Source organism: Trichosurus vulpecula, chromosome 3 (assembly GCF_011100635.1).
Source record: "Trichosurus vulpecula isolate mTriVul1 chromosome 3, mTriVul1.pri, whole genome shotgun sequence".
In the NCBI taxonomy this organism is placed as follows: Eukaryota; Metazoa; Chordata; class Mammalia; order Diprotodontia; family Phalangeridae; genus Trichosurus; species Trichosurus vulpecula.
The window spans coordinates 270,912,641-270,926,830 of NC_050575.1; the positions used below are offsets into that span (position 1 = coordinate 270,912,641).

The 14,190-nt window shown below is 36.1% G+C and overlaps 1 protein-coding gene across 1 annotated transcript in view; it reads right to left on the bottom strand.

The window, feature by feature from the left end:
* The window catches only part of ESF1 (ESF1 nucleolar pre-rRNA processing protein homolog), a 101,886-nt gene that overhangs the window by 66,912 nt on the left and 20,784 nt on the right, over positions 1-14,190 (bottom strand). Inside the window, exons 5-6 of the mRNA XM_036749403.1 lie at positions 11,560-11,660; positions 7,432-7,584 (exon numbers count right to left, since the gene is read on the bottom strand). Coding sequence (XP_036605298.1) covers positions 7,432-7,584; positions 11,560-11,660 — 254 coding nt within the window. The remainder of the gene's footprint in view (positions 1-7,431; positions 7,585-11,559; positions 11,661-14,190) is intronic.

A 14,190-nucleotide genomic window follows, 5' to 3' on the forward strand; every position in this document is an offset into this window, starting at 1 on the left:
TTTTTTTGAAATATCCAGATGTATATGCATTTATCTGTTCCACTATTCTGAATTTTCCCCATGGGATCAGTCCAACTGATTCTCTATAACCAGACACTTATCTGATGACATCTTTCACAATTCTTTGTAATATAGTGTTGCCTGTTCACATTAACAACCTGCTTCCCATTGACTTCAGGGTGATCCTCAGCTTCAATTCTTGAGTGTGATGTTCAAAGACTCACAGCTATACATTATCACTGAAAGAATGGTGATATAAAATGGGCCTTTGTTTCATGAAGAACCCAAAGAACTCTGCAATTCTTGAAAGGCATTCCAGACTGCTTTCTGCATCCTGTTCAATTCTGGCACTCATTACTGTTCATTTTTGGTATCTGAGATACACATACAGACAAAGCCCTTTTAGGTTATCCATCCTGTTGTATAGCACAGTCTGAACTTGTATTTATTAACCTTATAATTATTCTCTATATACTTATGTGCATAGTCTTCCTCATTAGAATGCAAGCTTCTTGTGAACAAGAATTATTTCATTCGATGCATTTGTATCAAGATCTAGCAATGTCTGACACATAGTAGGTCCTTAATAGAGGCTTACTTACTGACATTCTTCATCCACTTAGCTTTTTCTATGTGGATAGGTAGGTAAGATTCTTTTAAGTGTTTATACTGAATTCATTTAAATCTCTGTCAATGCTCAATGCCATCTGCTAACACAAACATTTAAAGAATCTAGTCATCTATATGGAATACCCTGTTTAACTGGACGTCTCAACTAGATTTTGTCTATGACAAGGGCAACCATGTTTGGTGAACATTCATTTGTTTTCCTGTTTTATACCTTACTTGATATTAATGATCAGAGGTCTAAGATTCTCTCTGATGATTTATCTTTCAAGAAATTTCGTACAATCCTGATACATATATAGGAGACACCATGGTGCTCTTACTGTAACTGAAAAGCTAGGAAGAGGGGATGCCTTAGGGAGAGACAGTGAGCTTAGTTTCTTTTTAAGATATGTCTAAGACATCTAGTTTGAGATGTACAACAGACATTTGGAAATAGGGGATACTTTAGGGTGGGGTTGAATAAGTAGATCTGGGAATTAACAGAGAGGTCAAAAAGGATGAAAATTGAGAAAAGGCCATTAGATGCGGTAATTAAGAGATGATTAGTAATGTCGGAAAAGAGTTTCAGTTGGATGATGAGACTGGAAGCCAGACTGCAAAGAGTTAAGCAGAGAATGAGAGGAATGGAAGTGAAGGCAATTATTGTTGTCAGTCCACAAAAGGGACAAAAGATACAAGGTTATAGCTAGTGGGGATGGTCAGTTCAAGTGAGGGATTTTTGAGGATGCAGAAGATATGTGTTTGTATGTAGTATGGAAGCAATCGATAGATGGGAGAGACTGGATTAGTGAGACAGGAGGGATGATACAGGGGCAATCTGCTGGAGAAGACAGAATGGAATGGAATCATTTTGGCATGTAGAGTGGTTAGCTTTGATAAAAAGAAGGGCTACCTTCTTCATGTGAGACAGGTAGAGGAGACAGTGGCAGAAAACATCTGAAAGATGTGAGATAAGGAACAGGTAAGAAGGGGGAGCTCTCTTTGAATGGCTTCAACTTTTTCAGTGAAATCAGGCAAGGTCTCATCTGAAACTCACTTGAGACTCCTATGAGAGTGAGAACCATTGGAGGTTTCGGGAAGGATGAAAAGATTTGGAAAAGGCACTGTGTAGAGTGGAAGAGTGAATAGATTTGGGAGGTATAAAAGAAATACCCTGACATAGTGAGGACCCCGCTGAAATCAATATAAATAAGAGCTACTGGCAAGAGTTTAAAAAGCAGCCATCAAGGAAGTTCACTGGGTTTTCAGAGCTCCTCATCAAAGTTCTTAGAACTACATTTGGACTCTGTCCCTCAGTACCCTCAAACTGTGTCACCTCCAACATGGACCTCCTCTACGTATATGTGGTTGAGGCCAGCTACCGTTTCTCTTCAATGCCATTTTCCCTAGCTCTGTGGTTATGTATAGTCAATCAACAAGCACTTATTAAGGGCCTACTACATGCCAGACATTCTTTTAGGCACTGGAAAAACAAAAACAAAAATAAAGTAATTCCTTCCCTCAAGGAGGTTACATCCTATAGCAGGAGATATCACATGCATAAGAAAGTATGTACAAAACGAACAAAACATAAATAGTGGAGTGGGAGGGAGGGTATTAGCATCTAGAACATGTGTACGTAACATTTTCAGCTATGGACCTCCTCACAATAAAAGTCTGACATGCATAAAATAAAATATATAAGATTACAAGGGAAACCAATTATATTGAAATACAGGTATCAAAACATTAACTTTTTAAAAAAAAATTCTGGGACCTAAGATTAAGAAACTCTGAGTTAGATGGATCAAGAAAGGTTTTGTACAGGTGTCCTTTGAAAAGGCCAATTTGCATATTTTTTTTAGCTGAGCTGTATTTATGTTTTAAAAACAAAAGGTTTCCACTGACGTGTATATAAATAAGATGTGGAGGTAAGCAAGGTGTGCATTATAAGAGGGACTCATCAATAAAACAAAGTAGAGATAGGAGACTATTATGTGCAACAAATAGCAGGAATGGATGAATGAAAAAGCATTCCATTAATCACGTACTATTTGCCAAATACTTAAGAACTGGAAGTACAAATACAAAGATGATGATTGTCCCTGCCCTCAAGGAGATTCATGCCAATAAGGGGAGACACATAGTGAGGGAAGTGGGGACCAGAAGGGGTCACTTCCTTTGAGAAGTTAAAGGGAAAGTTAAAAGAAATATGGGGGAGGTAGAATGACACATCCTTCCAAGTAGCAATGGTAGAATAGAATTGATTAAGGTTCCAAAACTGCAAAAGGATGGGTGAGGTAGAGTGTACAATAGCTAGTGAAATGGTTGGCAGTAAAGTCAAGCATGCCTGGAGTTGGCCAGATAGAATGCTCCATCTGAGACATCAACAATTAGGACTTCATAGTAGGAGTTCCAGGTACGAAAGGATTAAATCTTCCAAGGCACAGTCCAGGATTGTGACATTGAATTCAAATGCTCCCTATCCTTGATGGTGAAAAGAGCTTGTAATAAACATTTTCATGAATCATTTTTAGCTTACATTTGTTCATTTTCCTCCCACCAGTTTCATCCTTAAATAACCATGGGGTGACCCTATTCAGATGGGTATCTCACCCAGCAGTTTTGAAGCAAGTTTTTTCGCCACTGCTTCTCCCTGTTTTGTGATGATACTGGCTCATAATCTTTCACCATCCTCTGTTAAATTTTTAAGTAAGTTTATATTCTAAACAATTTTTTCCCTTTGCTGTCATCTCTTTCTGTACGATTCCTGAGCAGGTGCTTTTTACCTTTTTAAAAAATGTCTTCAATATGACAAGTGACTCACACCAGTTAAATTTTAATAAGAATATTTTTAAATGGGTATTAGAGACCCCTTTTCCATTTTGTCTCATTATTTGGGATCAACATCTTGCTCAAATTTATCAGGTTGGAGTTGTAAATTTACACTCCCCCCTGCTACCCATTATTGTTTCTTGTGCCTTCGTATTAATTTTGATCTTTTCTCTAACAAGTTGGTGTTCTGCTTACACACAAATAGCTGAATTAGGAATGGCTTTCATAGCACAAGTAAGTAATTTCTGCTTGGTTATAAATCTCTTTTTTAGTATTAGTCTATGCTGACCATATGTAGGCAAGTATGTTGGAAAATTTAGTTCAGGAGTAAGGAATGAGCAAGGTCAAAGACTTATATCCTACACAAAAGCTTCATGCCTATATATCACAAAAAATTTATTCAAGACAAGAATTTGATGCCTCCCTCCATGTTTACTACTTTTACAGCAAATCCACTGGGTTATCCCAAGTATATACTGATTTAATTTGGAGGTTCTTACCAAGTTTTAACAGATGTTCCCTGTGATCTTTTAACAAAAACTATCATGAGCACTGCAATAAAAGATGTTCAAAATGAAATAATGTTTCTTGTCATCTATGTACACACAGTAAAACCAATCCTTCCGACTCCTTTATTTGCCCTTCCAAGGAGATCTTGTAAACTATCCCTTCCTTTTACTCCAACTTCTCCCAGTCTTCTGGCTTTGCTTATAGTGAAAACGTCAAGATTAATACCAATTCAGTTCCTTTAGCAACATGTCTACTCAATGGTCTCAGTTTAAAATGCCAACAATTATGTTAAAGTTAATCAATGGTTCACAACTTTTGTGATACTCAGCATCCTCTGCCTCCTTTTACACCATTCTGGCACATTCTGTCACTTGGTCACTACAGAGGTAGAAGGGGTTACACAGGATTGAGGGGCATTTTAAAATTTTGTTTCATGGGTTGCTGTGGCTAACAAAGTCATCACCAAATGGCCAAACTATCCTTTCGGCACTAGGCAGTCCTCAAAAACAGAAATGGTGTATTTCTAGGATCATACTCTCGAGTTCTTTCCAGCATGGTAGAATCTGTGATGTAACGACATAGCTTTTGAAAACCTGGGATTCCTTCTATAGCACAATGAGGCCTTAGAGCAGAACTTGATGAATATGTTTGCATATAAAAATATGGTTCCATTTAACCCTATCCCCAAATAACTCAAGTTGGTGAAGCACTTAATATCTTATTAATTTGCTATGTTCTGGGGTGTGTGTGTGTGTGTGTGTGTGTGTGTTACATCACTGGATCAGAAAATCCAAAGCACAGTTTCATTAATAGTGAGCCTTGCATGTTTTGAAGAAATTCAAGACTTTGTAGTTCTGCCACTGACCTCAATCTAGTCCTGGAAAAGCCACAACCTTTCTATGCTTTAATTACTTGTATAATAGGATTAAAAAAAAGTCACCTATCCTATCTCCACATCTTGTCGCAGGGATCAGATGAACACCCAGATGTGATGGCATTTTGAAAAACAAAATGTGCTATACATAAGTAAGGTATTATCTGAAAAATAATACCTGTACAATTCCAGAGGACTAATGATGAAAGCATGCTACTCATCTCTTGATAGAAAAGTGATGAACTCAAGATATAAAATAAAATATACATCTTTGGACACAGCCAATGGGGAAATTTGTTTGCTTGACTACACATAATTATTACAAAAGCTTTATTTTTCTTTTTTTCCCAATAAGGCAGGTGGGTGGAAAGTTGAGGGGGAAATAGGATAATCTTTCCTCTCCTCAAAAAAGGAGAAAAAAGAAAGCCGGTCACTGATACATCTATCTTTCTTTTTTTTAAATGCAGAGAAGATAAAAGAAGAAAGTCCAGGAAAAAGCACGGACAAGCAGGACAGTTTTGAAAGCTGTAGGTTGAACTTAAATATTTAAAAAGAAAAGTAACTTGCACATAGAGATTTTTATGTATAATATTTTTTTCCCATTCTACTATGTATAATGATATGCTCCTTTTATTTGGCATTTGCTAAATTCAGAATAAATGCATAGAAATTAATTTAGAAATAACATTTGAAGTTGATGCATGAAGACTAGGAGAAAAACCAATAATGCTTTCCTAAGGATTAGAGTACAAAAACCACTAGAAGTAATTTCATTTTACATATTTGCCCACTTCAATTACTTTGAAAATCTTACGCTGTCATGTAAAGGAAAAAATGGGCAGCTACAAAAGGAAATTACCCTATGCTTTGACTGACTTACACACTTTTCAGGTATAGTAATACTATGTTTCCAAAAGGCAGCATGGTTTATATTCTACCACAAAATGTTTTCTTTGGAATGGTTTATTAGTATTAAGTTTAAAGAATAAAGTTTCTTACCAGATGGGCTTGTGTATGGGCTCAATTGGAGTAAATGATTATAGTTAGTAAAGTATACCTAATATGTCCAACATGAATAATCCCAAGAATTAAGCAGATATGCTTTTGCCTTTGGGGGCTGACAAAAAGGGTTTTCCTAAGTAGGGTAGGAAAAAATTCAGTTTGTTTGGTTGATGTAGTATACAACAAAATGAAAAAAATTCTGAAAAGACTAAGTTAGCTGTCATTAATTCATGATATCTGAAATGAGTAAAACCTTAACAAATGCCTGAAAGCCACTAACTGAACACCTAAAAAAACCCCACTTTTATAACTGTTAAGTAGAAAGGGAAGGAAATTCACTTATTTGTTCAATGAGAGAATGCCTTTCCAGTCAATACTCAAACATGTTAAAAGTTCAAGTTAAGAAAAACCATTGTTTTTTTTTTCCTAAATCTGAAATCCATTGAAACATAAAAATCCCAGTGTCTTTGAAACAATACATCTTACCCTTTTCTAAAATATTTCATTTTGAGTACAAAGCTCTCAAACAAAACTAGGCTGTTAAAGAGCTGATTTCTATTGACAGTCACAGTAGACTGGTTTACTGGGCAACAAAAGGAACAGTCTAAAGATAAAATGGTACAGTAGTTCAGCTTCCTGTTTCCTTAGATTTGAGATTCAAAATGATCTGAAGTTTTTCAGTTCTGAGTCAGTGAAGCCTGAGCAATTTGTGAAAATACTGCCAGAGCCCAAAGATAATGCCAATACACCATTCACTCGCTAGAGCAGCCCCTATTGCTCCTTCATTCCCCTTTGCTTTTTCCCCTTCAGAAAAAAAGGAATTAAGTTACCACACCTGGTCTCCAACTAAATGAAAGGGTTACCATCCCAACAACAAAAATAACTGCGACAAAAACAAAATATGAAGGAACATGACTGCAAAACTATGGCTGAACTGAACGGAGTTTCACTTATTGTGCAATATGACACGATAAAGTGACATGAAATCAAGAGAATGATATATACACTGACTACAAGAATGTACATTAAGATATACCTATTAGAACCCTGAATAACTGGAAAACTAATGAAGGTCTTGGAAAATAACGACTGAAACATTTTCCCCTCCTGTCCACAGGCAAGAAGTGGAGGACAAGTACAACAAACTTGTATAGAACAATGTGAGATACTGTCACTGAATTTTATGTTTTTCCTTAATTATTTTTGTCATAAATGCAGATTCAATGGGCGGGAAGAAAAGATGACTTATAAAGACTAAAGGCATCAATAAAATGTGTGTGAACATGTGTATACACACACATTTGTATATATACACACTTTATATATACACACATGTGCATATGTAAAATACATATATTATGTCGTCAGTAGAGTATGTGACTCATATATTATTATCAAATTTCTTACTATCAGTTCCCTTTTCTATGGGTGACATTTCATGATGATAGATTTTATTCTATGATTAAAAATTCAGGTTTGGAGTATATGAGATACCAAAGAAAGCATAAATAATATATATGAAGATTTCCATCTCAGTCCAAAAAAGTCAGGTTGCATTGCAATGTGCAAAAGAAACTGTAAAGATGCATAACTGGAGTTACCTCAGATCCACAAAGGAACAGCTGCTTTCAAATTCCAGTCCATCACAGTCTTCATAAATTTTACTGGCTGTTTCTGGAGAATCACAGTCTACAACTGCATAAAAGTATTTTAGTCTCTTGAATTGATAATCTCTCAACTTTTCTCTGGAGGTCCTATAAAAGGAAAAAAAAACCATTAAATGTATTTATATAAAAGTAGAAACCTTTGCTTTTCAAACACAGAAATCCTCCAAGAAAAATACAAACAAATTAGCCTTCTCTTCAAACTATGTTTTTCATAATCTGGCTTTTATATACTAGCCCAAATTCTTCAGTGTAACCAACTTATTTTTTCTTGAGAAGGCACAAACTTTCCAAGCAATATTGTGAATGAAATTTGCCAGCTAGAAAGTCAATTTGAGAACTCTGTGCACAATTATATGTAAACTTAATTATACTTTGGGAACAGTACTTTTGTCACCATATATAGCTTTCTAAAATGAAACCACTGGACGAAATCATAGTATTAACAAAATACATCTAGATAGAATTAGGCATAATTAAAAAGGTTCCTGATTTGGCAAAATATTTGCACTAAATTCACATTTTCCATCAGTTATAAAAAGTTTCCCTAACTGTTATGGACTTTAATTTAATTTTCCTCAATGATCATGAATGTTTTCTAAATACTTTAAGATTTCTTTCAGAGCCATTACAGTTAAGCTTTACTAACTAGTACTAACAGCTCCACCTAGTGGTTCAAAAGGAATTACCACTGTACAAGATCATCACTGGACAGAACAAATCTCATCCTTTTATTACTGAAATCACAGAAGTTGGAAAGTGGCTTCAGTTAATGTCAGAAAGCAGAGTTTTAAGAATATTCCTCTGAAAAGAAAAACTGCTGGAAAATATCAAAATCAGGCTGCATTCAAAACCAGAATAGAGGAGTTTGAATTACAGACAATGTGGAAGGAGATACTTTATGACTTTTATCTACAGTAACAAGAACGAGATTAACCAAGTGTTACTAGGATATTTGTCACTTAAGTATTATCCTTTCTGATTAAGTCGATCATGGCTAACTTACTTTAACTCCCTTCTCCTTTCCCTTTTTTTTTTAACAAAGATAATAAACTTTAGCTTAGAACCCAACAAAATTATTAGAAAATATAAAGTAGGTGGTGGCTGGAAAGCAGGGACTAGTGTGAGCTCCCCACTAAGTCCCTCCAAAAACCTATAAAAATGGCTCTGAACCAATTCTAGAACGCAGAACCCACAAAACAGCAGAGGGAAGCAGGGCTCCAGCCCAGGACCGCCTGGATGGTCTCTGGGTGAGGTCTATTGTGAATGGATCTGGGAGCTGAGCACAGCAGAGCCCAGCATGAGCAGCGCGGACTAACCAGACCAGGAGCCGGGCGGAGCGGGCCCTAGTGCCCTGAATCAGTGAGCTGAAGCAGTTACCAGACTTCTCAACCCACGAACACCAAAGACAACAGAGAAGGTTAGTGGGAAAAGCTGCTGGGGACAGGGTGATAGAGTTCTCTATTCAGCCACCTCCCCAGGGTCAGCTACAGAACTACAGCTGCAGTTGCTTCTGGCCCCAGGCCCACCTGGTGGGAGGAATTAAGTGGCAGATCAGAGCAGGAGTGCAGAGCCTGCTGAAGATCTCAGTCCAGTCCTGGTTGGGGGTTCTTGGGGAAGGAGGAGTGCTGGTGTGGCAGAGCTGGCTGTAATAGCTCTGAAATCAACAGAGCATCCCCTCAAGCTTGGAACAAAGTACACTTTACTCTACAAGTAGTCATACCCCGCTGAAAAACTCAAACGTCAAGTAAGTTGGCTGGGAACATGGCCAGGCAGCGAAAACACACTCAGATTCACACTCAGACTTTGGAATCTTTCTTTGGCGACAAAGAAGACCAAAACATACAGCCAGAAGAAGTCAACAAAGTCAAAGAGCCTACAACAAAAGCCTCCAAGAAAAACATGAACTGGTCTCAGGCCATGGAAGAGCTCAAAAAGGATTTGGGAAAGCAAGTTAGAGAAATAGAGGAAAAACTGGGAAGAAAAATGAGAAGGATGTGAGAAAACCATGAAAAACAAGTCAATGACTTGCTAAAGGAGACCCAAAAAAATACTGAAAAATATACTGAAGAAAACAACACCTTCAAAAATAGACTAAGTCAAATGGCAAAAGAGCTCCAAAAAGCCAATGAGGAGAAGAATGCCTTGAAAGGCAGAATTAGCAAAATGGAAAAGGAGGTCCAAAAGACCACTGAAGAAAATACTACCTTAAAAATTAGACTGGAGCAAGTGGAACCTAGTGACCTTATGAGAAATCAAGATATTACAAAACAGAACCAAAGGAATGAAACAGTGGAAGACAATGTCAAATATCTCATTAGAAAATCCACTGACCTGGAAAATAGATCCAGGAAAGATAATTTAAAAATTATTGGACTACCTGAAAGCCATGATTGAAAAAAGAGCCTAGATATCATCTTTCAAGAAATTATCAAGGAGAACTGCCCTGATATTCTAGAGCCACAGGGCAAAATAGAAATTGAAAGAATCCACCGATCGCCTCCTCAAATAGATCCCAAAAAGAAATCTCCTAGGAATATTGTCGCCAAATTCCAGAGCTCCCAGATCAAGGAGAAAATACTGCAAGCAGCCAGAAAGAAACAATTTGAGTATTGTGGAAACACAATCAGAATAACCCAAGATCTGGCAGCTTCTACATTAAGAGATCGAAGGGCTTGGAATACGATATCCTGGAGGTCCGTGGAGCTAGGGTTAAAACCAAGAATTACCTACCCAGCAAAACTGAGTATCGTGCTCCAAGGCAAAATATTGACTTTCAAGCTTTCTCAGTGAAAAGACCAGAGCTGAATAGAAAATTTGACTTTCAAACACAAGAATCAAGAGAAGCATGAAAAGGTAATCAAGAAAAAGAACAAGAAAAAGAAATCGCAAGGGACTTACTAAAGTTGAACTATTTTGTTTACATTCCTACATGGAAAGACGATGTGTATGATTCATGAGACCTCGGTATTAGGGTACCTGAAGGGAAAACGCATATGTGTGTGTGTGTGTGTGTGTGTGTGTATGTGTGTGTATGTGTATATATATGTGTGTGTGTGTGTGTGTATGTATGTATGTATATATGTATGTGCACATATATACATAGAGAGAGAGGGCACAGGGTGAGTTGAAGATGGAGGGATGACATCTAAAAGAAATAAAATCAAATTAAGGGATGAGAGAGGAATATATAGAGAGAGGGAGAAAGGCAGAGATAGAATGGGGTAAATTATCTTGCACAAAAGTGGCAAGAAAAAACAGTTCTGTAGGAAGAGAAGAGAAGGCAGGTGAGGGGGAATGAGTGAATCTTGATCTCATCACATTTGACCTGAGAAGAGAATACCATACACACTCAATTGGGTATCTTACCCCACAGGAAAGGAGGAGGAAGAAGATAAAAAAGGGGGAATGATAGAAGGGAGGGTAAATGGGGAAGGAGGTAAGCAAAAACAAACACTTTCAAAAAGGGACAGGGTCAAGGGAGAAAACTGGATAAAGGGGGATAGGTTAGGAAGGAGCAAAATATAGTTAGTCTTTTACAACATGAGTATTGTGGAAGGGTTTTACATAATGATATGCATGTGGCCTATGTTGAATTGCTTGACTTCTTAGGGAGGGTGGGTGGGAAGGGAAGAGGGGAGAGAATTTGGAACTCAGTTTTAAAAACAGATGTTCAAAAACAAAAAAAAAAAAGTTTTTGCATGCAACTAGGAAGTACAATACACAGGTAATGGGGCACAGAAATTTATCTTGCCCTACAAGAAGGGAAGGGAAAAGCAGATGGGCAGGGAGTGGGATGACAGAAGGAAGAGCTGACTGGGGAACGGGGCAACCAGAATATATGCCATCTTGGAGTGGGGGGGGGTGGTAGAAATGGGCAGAAAATTTGTAATTCAAACTCTTGTGAAAATCAATGCTGAAAACTAAATATATTAAATAAATTAAACAAACAAACAAAAAAAAGAAATCCTAAAAATTAATAAAAAAAGAAAATATAAAGTAATAGAATCTGGGTTATTAAGTTGATTTTTTAAAATTGATTTTTAAAAATTTAGTTTTTAGTACCAGTCTTTTTCAGGAGCATCCTCAGGAATACTTTGTAATTCTTTAGGTCCTTGAACAAGCTCTTCCTTCATTCTCTCCTTCCCAAATTCTGAAGGATAGATCTAAAAGTAATGCAGAGAAAAAAGTTATAACACAATTTGCTTAAAAGACAGAAGCCACTTATTTATGTCAGAATGTATGAGCACACAATTCTTCTTAGTATGGAACCCTTTACATTTAATCCTTAGCAGTACATTAAGATATATAGTAATTTAAGATGTCCAGAAACAAATAATTTGGAAGTAAACACCTAAATTTGTGATGTCTTGCTGATGATAAATGACTATATCATTGTAAACTCTGAGTTGGAAGGGATCTTAGCAATCATCTAGCCAAACATTTTCATTTTACAGGTGCAGAAACTGAGGCTGAGAAAAGTTAAGTTACTTGCTCAAGGTCACATAGGTAAGTGGCAGAGCCTCTGATTACAAAATTAGCACTTTCTGCATTTCAATCATGCTATTTCCATGAATATCATTAACTTTTGTAAAATGTCTTATTGAAATCAAGATATATTTTGTCAACTATTAGTCTCAAAAAATCGATTATAATAGTTCATATACTACACATGCACAATTGCAATCTGTGTTCTGAAATTTCCATTTAGTTTCACAAAATTGCTAACCAAACTGTTTAAATTTATTTTCAATTCTAAATTCTCTTCCTTCCTCTCTTCACCCCTCGCCCAGTGAGAAGGCAAGAAATACTATACCCATTTATATATATGAGGCAAAACATATTTCTGCATTAGCCATGTTCCAAAAAGATTAAAAAAAGGCAAGAAAAATAAATGAAAAAAATATGCTTCAAGCTTCTCTGCCTGAATGAGGGGAATAGTATTTTATATCATGAGTCCTTTGGAGCTGTGGTGGGTCATTTTAGTGATCAGTTACTAAGTCTTTCATAGCATATTGCTGTTACTGTGTGGACTTTTCTCCCGGCTCTACTCATTTCGCTTTGTATCAGCTCATAGGTTTTCTGAAGCCATTCCCTTGATCATTTCTTGTAGCACAACAGTACTCCATCACATTCACACACCATGACTTGTTAAGTCATCCCCCAACTGATAGCCATCACTTCCATTTCCAATTCTTTGCCACCACAAAAAGATATGCTATAAATACTTTTGTACATATGGTTCCTTTTCTTTTTATATACTTGGAGTATGGACCAAGTACTGGTAATGCTGTACAGAACCCTTCTGACAATTTCTAGTACAAATAGTGGTAATAATTGACAATTCTGCTTCACCCCTGATCTTACTGGGGAGACTTTTACTTTATCCCCATTCTAGGTAATGGTTGCTCTTAGTTTTAGACATTTGCTACTTACCATTTTAAGAAAAGCTCCACTGACTCCTATGCTTTTTAGGTGTTTTTAACAGGAATGGGTGTTGTATTTTGTTAGAAGCTTTTTCTGCATATGTTATTGATAAAGGTCAATTACGCTTACAGTTTCCTTATATTGAACCAGATCTTCACTTTTGGTATAAATCCAGGCTGGTCATAGTATATGATCTTTGCAAGGTGTTGCTGTAATTTCTCTGCTAGTATTTTACTAAAATTTTTGCATTGATATTCATTAGGCAATTGGTCTATAGTTTTTTCTGTTTTGGCTCTCCTTGGTTTAGGTATCAAAAAAAAATTTGTGTGAAAAAAGATATTTGACAGGACTCCTTTATTTTTTCTTTTCCCCCAAACAGTTCATACAACACTGGAATTTTTATTTAAATATTTATTAGAATTCACCTGTAAATCCATGTGGTCCTGCCCTGCCCCCTCCACATTATTTATTTATGGTTTGTTCAATTTCTTTTTCTAAGATGATATTATTTAAGTATTCTACTTCATCTTCTGTTAATCTGGGCAATTTATATTTTTGTAAATATCCATTTTACTTAGGTTGCCAATTTTATTGGCATATAATTGAACCAATTAGCTTATAACAATTGTTTTAATTTTATCTTCATTGCTTGTAGATTGACCTTTTCCCATTTTTAATACTGAAATTTTATTTTCTTTTTCTTATTTTATCTATTTTTTTATTTATTTTTCTTTTTTTTCTATTTTTTTGAAGTCAAATCACACAATGGTTTATTTATTTTATCTTTTTTTCCCATAAAACTAGTTTCTAGAACAAGTGGTTTTTTTTACTTTCAATTTTGTTAACTTCTCTCTTAATTTTCTGGATTTCTAATTTGGTGTTTAATTGAGGATTTTTAATTTGCTGTTTTTCTAGTTGCTTTCTTTTTAGTTACATGCCCAATTCATTGATCTGCTACTTCTCTCTTTTACTGATATAAGTTTAGAGATATAAACTTTCTCCTAAGTACTGCTTTGGCTTCATCCCCCAAATTTTGGTACAATGTCTTGTTGTTGTCATCATCTTTAATCTATGCTTACAAGGTCCTTTATTGAATGTAATTCTTATTGCATTTTAATCAAAGACTCTATTTTCCATCCAAGCTGGCCTACTTACTGTTCCTCAGACACAATATTCAATCTCTTGTTTCCATGTTCTCATACCTGGAATTCACTCCTTCCTTACCTAAAATTCCCAGCTCAGCTCTTTCTGCTCAAACACCAACTCTAT